This window comes from Lasioglossum baleicum, unplaced genomic scaffold (assembly GCF_051020765.1).
Source record: "Lasioglossum baleicum unplaced genomic scaffold, iyLasBale1 scaffold1339, whole genome shotgun sequence".
Classification (NCBI taxonomy): Eukaryota; Metazoa; Arthropoda; class Insecta; order Hymenoptera; family Halictidae; genus Lasioglossum; species Lasioglossum baleicum.
In genome coordinates, this window is record NW_027470398.1 from 24,542 (window position 1) to 38,170 (window position 13,629).

A 13,629-nucleotide genomic window follows, 5' to 3' on the forward strand; every position below is an offset into this window, starting at 1 on the left:
TGGCCTCAGACACGGAGATTGTGGGACAATGTTCGGTCTGTTCGCGGTAAAGGGGAACATTCTCGTACTAGCCGGAACGGCAAGACGCACCACAGACCACCACAATGTCCTAGCAATGTTTCGGACAACCCGAAGTCGTGGAACCACAAATTCACTGTCTGGAGAGACATGGAAGCTGCCTGGGATGACTCAGAAGTCGTCAAACGTATCACGGTACATTTTAAACTATGAAAACACCAAGTCTATAACGCGGAAGCCTTAGAATACCGATCGAACTAAGAGCAAGTGAGAACTTGCAATAACAGCTTCAGGCGATATCAAGATGTTTGGACACGACTCCGAAACCATGTATTCAACAGTGTAATCTTTCGTTGAGTACCAGAGTTTGATACGTAAGTTTGATACATACGCTTGGAACCGAGTTTGAAGTTCCGAGGTAGATGGATGCCATTCTTGGTATCGAAGGTTAGGTCTAAGGCCCACATTCGAAACTCTCTTGTTTCAACCAGGAATCCACGACCCGAGACAGAGATTAGGGTTCATAGATTTTCAGACTACAGGATTTGAGAATCGCGAACTTCGAGGCATGAAGTTTTAAACACCGTGACCTGGTAGCGAGCCACCATCGGTCCTACCTCTTTGCAGTAGCGTGGTAGAAGATTCGCCGAGCCAATCGGCGTATTTCTTACGATTGCGGCCGTTATTCCTACAATTCCGCGGCGATAAAATTTTCACGGCTCAATTAGAATTCGAGACGGTTTCTACGACGCCAAATTTCTAGACGCTGAGACCTGACACCCTAACAGCGGGCTAAGTCGATTCGGATTCAGACGTTTCTCCGAGCCACTGACATCCGGAGTGGGTTCCTCCGAAGAAATTCAAGCTCGTTCCCGAGATATAAACGCTCGGGTTAATGCCGTTTGGAATCCAGCCGACATCCTTTAAATTCTGGGAACGTTCATTCCGCGTATCGAGGTTGGTCGTCTGTGACAGCAGAGTTTTCAATCTTGAGTGCTAGACCACGCGATTCAGCGCCCGAGTTTATATCCGTCGATACGATCTTCGTCTGAGGATTTGCAGCGATACCCCGTTTCGGAAGATAGTTGGCCGAGGAACGGATCGCGAGCTTGAACGATACGCGGTGGGAATTCGAGAGGTAGGATTACAAGTGGCCATCACGAGCGGATGCGGCTCTCGATCTTTCCGGTCCAAGGAATTTTAGACGAATCCCGAGCTTCGAGATTATTACGCGAATCTTGGTTATTCGATCACAATACGAACGATGAACAACGTTGAATAATTAGTATTCTCAGTGGTAATGACGTGTCTGGATTCTTGGATGGTAGATAACGGATAGATTCAATTTTAAAAATCCTTTCCTTTTATATAGCTCGAGGATGTTTATCAACGTTAATTAACGCTAAGGAAGAATACAAGTAGCATACCGCTGGTATTATTATGATGGTGTTTATTGTTGGTTTTGTCTATGTTTGCAACACATGTATTAAGCTCGCTAAAAGTAATCGCGATTAATATCTCTTTTGTTTTTCTAATTACTTCCTTCTCCGTAGATAATGTCACTTTTTAATTGCAGCATATCAAACAGAAGATTTCAACTATACTAAGTGAAATGTTTATTTATTTAAGGTTCATTTAATCGGGTGTTCATAAGTAGATGTCAGGTACCAGTGCAATACTGTACTGATAAGATATAACAGTACAATAGCAAGTTTAAGATTTTCAATTTACACGGCACTATAAAGGATTAAACGTTTTAACGTTAGCTGCACTTCACGCCGGTTATGTGACTCATAGATAGCATCGACGATTGCGCAAGTTCTATTTATTCGCGACTTATATTTTATTATATGTGATGCGTCGAGTCTAATGGAAACACTACTCGATATTATTTGGTGAGACATTTGCTGTTTAACTTCAGAATGGCGCGAGATTATGATTATTATTGCAGAGGATTAATCGTAATCCTTCCGCTGCAATACTAACGTAGCTACTATCAGTGCACAATTTCACACAGTTGTGGCACCAACAAGACGTATAAATCGTACGAACGTTACACATTGATGAATAATCAAATTTGCATTTCGATCGCAACTCCAACGCGCCCGCCATCGAGAATGGATTAGTTTGTAAATTCAATTCTGGATAAGCTTTATGTCTGTTTCCTTTAGTTGCTTGGTTAAAAGAATATCCCCGCTTAAAGCGTAAAAGTGGATTTTTATTCCATTCGTTGATCTTTCCTTTCAAAACCATTGAACGGCTGAAAAGAATTCAGATTATCGACGACCATTTATTTAATTCATTTTTGCGAAAATCCGAATTTCATAAACGTTATACATATACGATAATCTACCGTATTATTCAAAAATTTCATTCACTATTGTTTGTTTAAAATGTATTCATATCAAATGCAATTATCGGTCGTCCTATTTAAAGCAAATTTATGTTAAAATTTTCCAAAATAATATCTAGGCGAATAAAGCAGGAATGACGTGTTAATGGGGTCAGTTGAAAGTTTCATAGGACAGCCATAATTGGTTAAGCTCATTCGGCGTGTCTATGGAGCACGGTTTGTCTACGGTTGTGTGGACACCGGGTAATAAAGCCTAACATATCACCTGTAAATTATCTTTTATTGCGTAAGTTCGTATATTCGGGCTAAAATACGGTCAACGGTTGTTTTATTAATTCTGTATAACGTCATCAAACTTGAAAATTACCTACAAACCGAAATAACTATCTATTCTTTACATAACCGATAGTTTCGACTATTCTTTCCTAAAATTTGCATTTTTTGCACCTTTTCCTTGTTCTACACCTATGAATACTCGTTTATCTTCAAAACACTTCGACGAAGTCATATCTCGCAATTACTTGTCTCATTAAATCATATCTCGCCTACTGTCTATAATAGCTTTCTGTGATTCTTTTAACTAAACAAAAGAAAAAAAAAAAAAATTGTACAGTAGAATGTACAATTGTACTGATAAAATGATAGAAATAGAATCTAATAGGATAAACTTTCATACTCGGTTCTTGCTACAAAATTGTGTCGCGACATATCGCGAATCAATTACAACTCGAAGCATATTCTCGCCAATTCCAAATTTCTCTGATTACTTTCCATTAACGACCGAACTGATTTCTGCACGCGTTACAAATCAATCGGAGTACACGACGCAGCGAAATATCACGGGGCTATTCCAATTTTCCATTCGCGAATTAACTCGAACAAAAGAGCATTTGCAACGAATAGTTTATCTTCGTGACACGCCATCGAATTGCACCCGAGACGCAGAATAGCGAGCTGAATTCGATGGTACGATGCATGGGAACCCCTGTTCTGTTGTTCAGCCGCTTCATATTCGTTGCACGTCGTGCAAGCGTTGATGGGTAACGGGTAAGAATGAAACTTTTGATAGTCACGCTTCTGCGAACAGCCAGTCGATAAAAAGCCAATCATCTTGACGATGTACTCTTGCTCGTTTGAATTTTCGGGCTTTCGTTTACCCGACCGTACCGTATTGAAAGTGAGCTATAATATTTGATGTTCCACACGGAGGGTAGACTTCGAGAATAAGAACTGTATTCGAGAAGTATTGCATACATTACGTATTTACATGTTTTTTCCTTGGCCGTTGAATTTCTATTTTATCAGTCGTCCGCAAGTGGAAGGTCGTATCGAAAATATAGGAAAGAATGCCATAAAAATATTCAGGAACGTATAAAATAACCGAAACAATTGTCACCAACTTCCAGTTACATGGTTCCCAAAAGAGCCGTTTAGTAGATTGTCGTTTCGCGAGATTTAATTTCAGAGCACAATTCAGCCAGGAAACTAATTCTACTTGTAATGTCGGGCAACTGTCATTAATCAAGGGTATGCATATGTATAAGAAAACAATCACGAACTTGCAGAAAGCGCGAAACGTTACGACTTCCGACTACTGCTATCTCACGGGGCTGTTTAATCCTGTAAACTCGTACGTGCTCTCGAGCATATTGTAGTTTTTAATGAAACGCGGAAACGTATTAATAAAACTTTGAAGAAGAAAGAGGAAGCGCTGGTGCAAACCTAAACCTATAGTAAAAGCAATGATTCGATTCGATCTAAGAAGAAAATGAATTTATAATTCAAACAGTATCGAAAGTTGTGGGAAATTCAAATTTAATTAAGAAGTTAGGAACGTTTCATCGATTCGGAATAATCGCGAATAATCCAACATGGCGGCGCGACTTGGCGTGGAATCCGTGGACGATCAAAACAAGATTTCCATGTTTGAACTTTGCCTTTTGTCGCAACGTAAGTTTCTCATTAGAATTTTTATTAGACGAGTTTCGATGGAAGCCAGGTCGCAATGGGAGATCGTCGTGCTGGAACTATCTCGTTGAAGCAGCAAGGTCGCGAATACTGGACGGCCACTGTCGTGTTGGCTCCCCTGATTCGTGTCCAATGTCGGATGATACACGACGTTCTATTGGTAGACTCGTAAACTCAATTACAACCCCATTTCGAAAACTGCGCTGCCAGTTTCTGCCCGCGCTGGCAATAAATAAAACGAACTTTCCATAAAATCTCGTTAATGAAAGTATTATACAAAGCCATTGAATTAACGTGCAGCTGGGTCTGACAAGTTTTAAAATTAATCGCGATTCATATGCATCCTCCTCTGTTGTGCGATCGTTCTCGAAACTGCAACGTTTGTCGAATTTTTCCAACGTTCTCAGACTTCGCGTTTCCCAGTTATTAGTCGAGTCCAAGTGCCCACGATCTTGCGCTTTTTAATTCAATTTTTCATTTTCAAACGAGAGGAGTTCTTTTTTTATTCTTTTAATCCGAGATCCAAAGCAGTTGGAAGTTTCGACAGTGAAAAGGAAATGTTCACCTGCTATATTTTAATACTTTTTCCAACGACTGACAGTTATTCAATTGCTCGATTGCGAAAGCTGCCGAAAAAACCGTTGAAACGTAACTTACAACTGTTTATTTGTCCGTATCTCTCAATTCCAATCTATCTCAAATGCGAAACGTAAAGTGCAAAATATGAAATATAAAATACTCAGTTTGAAACTGCGAAAAACACGTCGTTCGTGTGCCATCGGAAATAATTAATTTTCGATTGAGCGAAACGCTGTACTTTCCTGTGAAACAGGAAAATTCTATAAAGCTTCCCTTACCGGGAAATAAAAATCGCGTGTGTCGGGAAAATATCAGTGCGCATGTCGCGATCCTTAAAGGTTTTCGGTTTTACGAGACATTCAACGCCCTCGTGGGACATAAATCCAACGGATGGCGATCCATTAGACCGTGGAGCAAACAGATGGGGATACAGTTTCACGTGTATTCCTCTTAAAACTCCATGTTCAATGAAAATTGTATTTCCCGTGACACGTTACCAGCACCTTAGAAACCATTCTCATCCACTCGAGGCAACTCGAATGTATATAGCGAATAATGGATGGCGTTTATCGGACGGATCCATTCGCTAGATGTTTGCTAAATTCTTCTTCGCGGATGCGAGAGAACACGGTACACCGCGTTCAACTTACGATCTAGCATCGCGATATTTTTTTATACTTTGCCCGCGGTTCAAAGAACGAACTAATTTTAGCGCTTGTCACTCGTTTAACGCGAAAATTTGTCGGGATAGGTACGAAATTGAAAGTACGAAATATTTTACGGAAAAGCTGTCGGTGGATTTAATGGAAACTATTCGTCTATACGCTCCATTACCCGCGAATGTTCGTTTCATCACTTTATATAACTCGTTTATATACGATTAATAAACGTCACACGGTTCCGAAGTTGAGAATGGTAGATTTCATTATTTCACATTCTTTTATTATTTTCATCTGTATTTTCGCTGCATCTCTAAACAAGATAGCTTGCAAAGCGTTGGGAAGGATAGCTTGTAAAATGTTAATCAAGCCGACGACAGAATATTCGTCGTTATTAATTAATACGATTGCAGCAGTTTCGCAAATTTCGTTATTCGCGTAATTACATAGGTAGAAAAATTGTTCGCTTAAATATAAACGTGTAATATCTCGTGCCGGGCCGGCACAGTGACGTTCATTCGTCCATAAAATGTGCGCTATAACAAGAAACACATTTTCATTTAGATTGTCCGTTTAAACAGTAATATCGGTTTAATTAACGTTACACGACGAAAACTGGCCTCGCGTGTTGTTTAGCATAATAGAAGGAGCCGATCGATTTCGATACACGCTTTATCAGCTGGTACTACGCGCTCGATCGATCGATGTTCCAGCTTTAAACCAGATTTACCGCGTATCGAGGCACATTTTTTTAAATCACAGCTTTTAACAAGATCCCGTCGAGGTCGCGTCTTTGGAAATTCAATTTTTCAGACGGCAAGGAAATTTAATAATGCACGTGTTTTCGTTCAACGTTTGCGTACCCCAGAGACGCGTCTTTCACACGAGTTCCATCGTTGACAATGACAGCTATAAACTGCAAACGTGACACGCATTTAATATCAATTATACGGTACGCATGAAAAATCCGACGGAAAGTTGGAAACACTCGAAATTCCTCGCTTGGGAAAAATCTTACAATTCGTGTAAGAATTTTTCGTGTTTAAAATTCGAAATTTGGACAATTTCGTGTTCCGTTGCATTTAAATCTTCGTCCTTTTAAACTTGTTTGATATGAACATATCGACAGACTCGAATTTACCTTGTTTTTTCCCCCACGATTCACGCGAGGATCTTTTATGTATATTCCAAATTTTGTACACTTTTTATTTAGATTTTTTATATTCAGGTCGGACGAAATTTATATTCCTTTATATTTGAAATTTTATATTCGAAGTTAACTAGTTTTATACTTGTTCATGTCTAAAATTTCATAATAAATTCTTTTATATCCCGTTATATTTAAAATTTCATATTTGAATTTGAATTTTTTCTGAATTTTAATAAATCTTCATTCCGCGAGAAAGGTGTCGGTATCAGAATTATTAAAAATAACGACTCCCGCGCGTTTGCCATTTGACTTTCCATTCACGAAGTGTGCTTAGAATTAAAGGTCACGGATATGCACTGTGACACCTTTATGCACCTCTACGAGCCTCTATGTATAGGCTGTGAATTTTGTATGGTATTGGTCCGACACAGAAAGCGTGCATCGACTGGAAGCTACACTTTCACAGGCCAGAGGTTTGGGCAGAGGGCACAGAGGAGTAGTTCATGCATTTATGTGCAAAAAACGTCTGAAGAGGAGCACAAGGTTAGTTTTAAAGTGGAAGCGAAGTGGCAGTCTCAAGAGTCAACATCCAGCAGACAGAATGTCTGGAAGCGGTCTTTCTCGTGTATGGGTCCTTGCATTAAACTTCAACCAGTATAAATTGACGTCACCAAATTTCTTCTCTGCTCGATCGTTGCCCACAGATCGTCATTACTCCTTAAAAGTATGACATACACCCAGGGGCGAGAATATTTACAGACAGATTGAGAAATTATCGATGCGACATTCGATCGAACGACATTCTGTCAGTTTTAACGAATCGCGAAAGGCAGATTTGTTAAATTCGCTATATCGTCGGCTTTACCTTAGTTGTTCGATTTCAATGGTGAACCATAGCATCTCGAAGCCAAGCGAAAGCATCGATCCGCGTCGACTATAGCCAAAAGCGCGTGATAACTAACGCTGCATAATAATTGTATTTTCGTTACACGTGCTACGGTGGATAGAAATTCACGTTGGTCCACGGTTCATCGCGGCGCGATTTAATCGAACCATTCCGATCCTGCATAGGTAGCCATGAATCACGTAATTCGAGAGCCAGTGCAGGCAATTCATGCTTGTTGATTTCCAGTTGACGCAATTTATTGGACGCTTAGGTCGAGAACGAACTATCACATCCTTTCAGACATACGTTTGAATTCAAAAGCAGTTTATCTTGCTCAAGAACGTGAGAATGATTCGAATGTGTTTATTACGATGAGCTGAAGATCGACGATCTGAAAGTCAATGAAAATCTGCGAAAGCGTGAAAGGGTAGGTAAATTTCGTTATATTATTATAACGCAGTTCGTATAGTTGGCTAATTAGTCATTTCCTTTGCGGAGTGTAATATTCTCATTTTTCATCGAGTTGCCTGCTTCTTTCACGCTATAAATTAGCAACGCGATGTATCTTTACTGCAAATAACAAGGTCACATAGAAGCCTTTGTAGAAGATAATGTATGAAGTACACATGGAAAAAGACTTTTATCAAATTTCCAATTTTGCGAGCTTTTAGAGAAAAATTCTTTCACCGCGAAAGGATATCATATTGGAGGTTATCGATTTTTGGTTTGAATTTAAGTTTAAAGGTCACTTGAAAAGAGATTCTAAGGACAGTTCTCAAACGAAATATTAAATTCGACGCAACTTGCGAGATAAAGTATTCCAAAAATCAGAAAAATCGTTCAGTCTGATACTAATTTGAACGGAGAAAAGTCATCCGCTTCAAATAATCAGGAAATTTTCTTTTTAATTCGATGAACCTCGCATAGCGTTACACCGATGAAAGTAGCCAACCGATTGGAATTTTTTTAAGGAATTAATTTGTTACAATATGAAGGATTCGTTCTCGGAGAAGTTGATTTAGTAAACGAATACGATTTATGTAGGAAATTTCAATCTGAGATGGATATGGTCGCATAAAAGTGCTATATGTATATACGTATTCCTATTGAAAAGAGATTCTATTCGACTCAATTTATAGACTTGCATGAGATGCAAATTGAAACGGGCGTATCGCGTCTGGTGCCGTACAAAAATTAAATCGATGAAGATTATGTCGAATTTCGGGTATTAAAGTTCGCGGTGAACGCAACTCCTCGTTGAACACGACGAATCAAGCATATCGATTATAGCGTTTATTCGCGCCATTGCGGATCGATAATTGGTTCTTGCCAATTTTTTGCACATTGCAACGTTTAAAATGGGAAAAGAAATATGCAGAATTTATTCCGAGGAATACACTGTATCTTTTACTAACGAGCACTGATATTTCGAGTTTAAAGTTTGCCTTCAGAATTTTGCTGTGCGCTTATTCTAAATAATTTTATATCCACCGTGAACTTTGCAACTCCGAAACTTTCAAACTTTCTAGTTCTTTCTCGTTTGCCTTCTGTTTATCGGAAGATAACCTAAAAATAATTTCACACGGTAGACCGCCGTTCTCCAGGCTTCTTTCGAAGGTTTATATTAAATAAATAAGAGAGAAATAATTCGAAATGGAATGAATTCGCGAGGATGATTGGATAATTCGAGATGAAGTGGATACTGCAACGATAATTGCAGATTGCTCGAACCGAAATAGTAACACTTAGGTTGATTAGGTATCCGGCATAGTAATCGTAACCGCACCAGAGAAAGTAAAACTGTTAATTAGCCGCACATTTGCCGCCCTATAAACGTCACTGGAGTTTCATTTCATGGATAACGACGTAACTCGATGGCAACGTAAAGAGATTCAGCTTTGCGATACCGCTACCTTATTTTCTGGTTCTAAAAATAATCGAATTATAACGATGCGGTCAATTCTTCATCCTGTAACAAGCTATTAATCAATTACGTTAAAGACCTTGCTGTTCATTAAACGGGCGCAGATTCGTCGTTAGTACGATCAAAATTCTGCGCTATCATAGAAACTAGGTTCACGAGGTAATTATTATATCAACGACAGCGAATAACGTATGATAGAATTATAAACCTCGGAAGTGTTATAAGTAATGGATGTTGGTTTATGGTTGTTTCAGAATATTAACCGTTTATTTTGAAAGTGATGTACGTCCTTTTTTAATAAAAATGAGATATGACGTAATTTATGCTTAATTTAATGTAAATTTTTTGTTTATAACTAATTAGTATTTAATATCTTAAAAAATACTTTGTTCAATTTAAAATTGACCGGTAAAACAATGCGTAAAGATTAGCGGTAACCAAAAGCTAGGAAAAGTGATGTAAGTTCAATTTCCATAGACAGATGGTGAGGTTACATACGAAAAATATAAGGATATGTAGCAGCTGTTACCTTATATACCTCCTGTACATCATGAACATTTCGAAAGACTGCCACATGAAGAGCATGAATAATTAATAATACCAATATCTTGTTTTAAATTTAACAATATATAAATATAATTAACGTTCAAAATAAAAAATGTTAATCCTATTTTATTTCTTGTTATTATTTATAAACAGAATGGATTAATATAAGAGATATTTTGAATGATATTTGTTATTTCAAAATTGAAATTAAATGATATTTCGCCTAAAAGAAATTTATATAATCAAATTACATATTGATAAATTAGTACAAACATTCCCAGACTTCACATAATTAACCTATATTTTTTAATTGTCAGATCTGCTAACATTCAATTTTCTCGAAACCAAGAAAATGGACTTGTAACACTTCCTAAATAAACGGCCCATATGCAGATCGGAGCTCTGTTTCAATGTGTTAGCTCTCCCGCAAATTCGTTGAAATTTTGAGAACTGCGCAAAGAAACATTCTCTTAACACGCGTACCTCAATGGTTGCTGGTTAGGAACTCGCCACTTAAATAACTGGTATCAGATGCAACGCGATAGCATTGTAACCCGACCACAATTGATTGAACTGCAAGGCTAATTTGTAATCCACAGACATGAAGCACGAATCAATAGCTCTTTCACCTTCCACCACGCGTCTGTCGTTTGATCAATCAATTAGGGTGATTATTGCGACGCTTTGTCTTTCTCCAAGGAGCTCTCTGAATTATCCTTGCATCTAATTAATCATCGTACATTCGCCGTGAAAGTATTCTCATCAATTATAACCATGATTTTAACCATTGAAATTAATGGTAATATTTTTATTCCTATTTTTATTCCTTATATGCTATTTTAGATCATCGAGAGCGTTATGTTCCGTTCCGTTATTTCCACGCTATGTAATATGATTTCCATCAGTTTCATAGTTAATTCCATCTGCCTAATTGTTTGAAATAACGATATGTTACTTAATATACACGGTTTCATTGTGCAAAGGAAAGCGAAAGAAACGTACCGTTACAAGTTGACGATAATTCGATTCAAGTTTAATGTAACGATGTATCAATACTTTATTAATAGCTATTTATTTGTCCATTGCAGTTGCATCTCCGCCGGATCGAAGAGTCACGAGAGATGACATTGCAGTGTCCTCACCCGGTGCATCTCCGAACGTTAATGCAACCACGAGCTGCACTGGTACAACATCTTCTCGATTGCACAATCCTTCCTCGCCTGGCAGAAATGGTCAACTATCGAGTAAGTAACTAGCCCGTTATCACCTTTTGATTATACAGTATCGTACACTCGCAATTCGTCTGGATTAATTTGAAAAATTATACCAAGCAAGTCACTCGTTCGTTCGAAATTCGTATACCAGTCCCATGTTAAAAACGAAATTTTAATTACACAGTAGACGGGTCTATCGTTACTAATAAAATGCTACTGTCCAAATTGCAAAGCTTGATATTAGAAAATAATATCTACTATTTTTAAATAATTTTGCAATATACATATACGTGCATAACTCTTTGCCCACGAGGCAGAAATTTTAAAAAAGTTCACGGATCGAGAATTTGAACAAAGTTATAATCCTATCGCAAGAACTCCGCATCATATTAAATCGAGAAAGTAAAGTCATTTTCTGGCAACGATGACGAAGCGTTTCGAATTAAAAATTTTCTAGTTTCCGGGTAGTACGTGGTACCTGTTTATATGCTCGTGTTTCTCGTGTTTCAGAAGGCACATTAACGATAGTACGCCGAAGTTCTGGCAAGAATAAGAGTATCGGCGGAAGTTTCGAAAGTTCTCCGCCACCGCACAGTCCTGACACTCTTTCGTCAAGCCAGTCCGTAGATCTCGATGAGATCCTTGATAATGTCGATCTAACGACGGACTCGCTTCCTGCCGTTGACACCCCCGACGCTTGCGACAAGGCTGCCCTCAGGTATGGCTTCCACGAAACTGTTTTTCTCCTGCACCGGTGTTATTCCGTTATTATTCCTTTCGAAACAATCGTGCATTCCGCTTCGTCATTTCGTGTCAATTTCGCTTTTTTTCTTTTCTTTTTTTTTTAGCAAATTATGACGCGTTGAAATAATAATCTCCGCTGTTTCTCGGTTAAATAAATTGCACGAAATTACAATTGCAAAATTGGCATCGTTGATACGTGTAGAATTAATTTTATATTAACGCTAGAAAAAATAAATTTAATTTTTTATTATTTTTTATTATTCGATACTGGATTCTTTTCACGTGATCTCGACACAATTACTAGAGTCCACTTCGAGGTGTAATAGGTCTGAGCTCGATTTCGTTCACGATCACGTAAAGATACGAATTTCAATACTCGTTTTTATTCGTGTAAAAATAAAATATTATATCATACGTAAAGGATGTGAAACTCTGTTCTGTGATAAAACTGACTAAAAATTATATGCGAGTATTTCTTGTATATCGGGCATGTCGAATGTCTTTCTCGATCGAATAAAAACCTAAGTAAAATGTAATAATTCGAAATCGTGTTTACAAATTAAACTTGTTTATAACGATGAGTGTAAATTTCTTGAAACAGGATGATGCAAAATATTAATTTCTGTTACAGACTAAGGTGCTTACTGAGACAGCTCCAACATGGCGAAATATCCGCAGAATTACTTCAACGAAATTTGCACTATGCGGCTCGCGTGCTCGAAGCTGTCTTCCTCGATGAAACCAAGTAAGTTTCGCTCAAAATGTTAATTAATAATCTCTTCTGTAAACGCCACCTTTAATAATATTGTGTCAGTTGTTTTCATTGTAGCTACGCGCAGACTGCGACTTCTTCGAGAAGAATTAAATGTACTATACATACGTTGTACGTTGTACTATTAAAAATTTTTACCTAGTATTAAATTGCATCTATCTCTAAGCATATTCGTAACGAAGAAATTTAATGATTCAATTTCTAGCTAACACGTTCAATCGATCATTCCTAAATCCGTAACTTATCCGCTATTATTGATATGATCAGTGTTTATTAATACCTAATATTTAATGGCTGATATTTCAATAAGTATTTTGTACATTTTATCACATTTTGTGTGACTCACGACCCTTGAATATACGAAAAAATATTAGAAGCATCGGATTATATTTTTTCATGTATATATATAATGGATTACGTTTGTATGACTGATATGTTATTTGAAATGATAGAAATAATCATTTATTCGTAATTTCACGATAAAAGTGTTGATTTTCAACATGATCCCCAGTTCGAGGACTAAGGATATCAAGAGCGCCTCTTTAGCTCAGTGGTAGAGCACTGGTCTCGTAAACCAGGGGTCGTGAGTTCAATCCTCACAGGAGGCAAGTTCAATTTTTTTTTACTTTTTTTCCCTTTTATATATCGTAGAAATTTACGAAGATTTACTAACAATAGGATCACGATTTTCAACTATTATTCCGTTCAGTTTTTTACAAGTTTTTATTCGTATTTCCCATAATTTTATACATTTTTTCTATTTCAAGTCGTTCTCTTTGCTCTTACACTTTTAATTCCTACATTCGTTACGTTTTA

The 13,629-nt window shown here is 37.7% G+C and overlaps 1 protein-coding gene and 1 non-coding gene across 2 annotated transcripts; both read left to right on the forward strand.

Annotated features, from left to right (window-relative positions):
• Positions 1-4,242: 4,242 nt before the first annotated feature.
• On the forward strand, positions 4,243-12,786 carry LOC143220634 (uncharacterized; the record flags this gene model as incomplete). Its single annotated transcript, XM_076446251.1, has 4 exons — positions 4,243-4,321; positions 11,172-11,327; positions 11,808-12,015; positions 12,673-12,786. Coding segments are annotated over exons 1-4 (557 nt in total), but the record flags the coding sequence as incomplete, so codon positions are not given.
• A 563-nt stretch (positions 12,787-13,349) lies between these two features.
• Trnat-cgu (transfer RNA threonine (anticodon CGU)) lies at positions 13,350-13,421 on the forward strand. Its single transcript has one exon. It is a non-coding gene; the product is annotated as a tRNA-Thr (tRNA).
• The last annotated feature ends 208 nt before the right edge of the window (positions 13,422-13,629 follow it).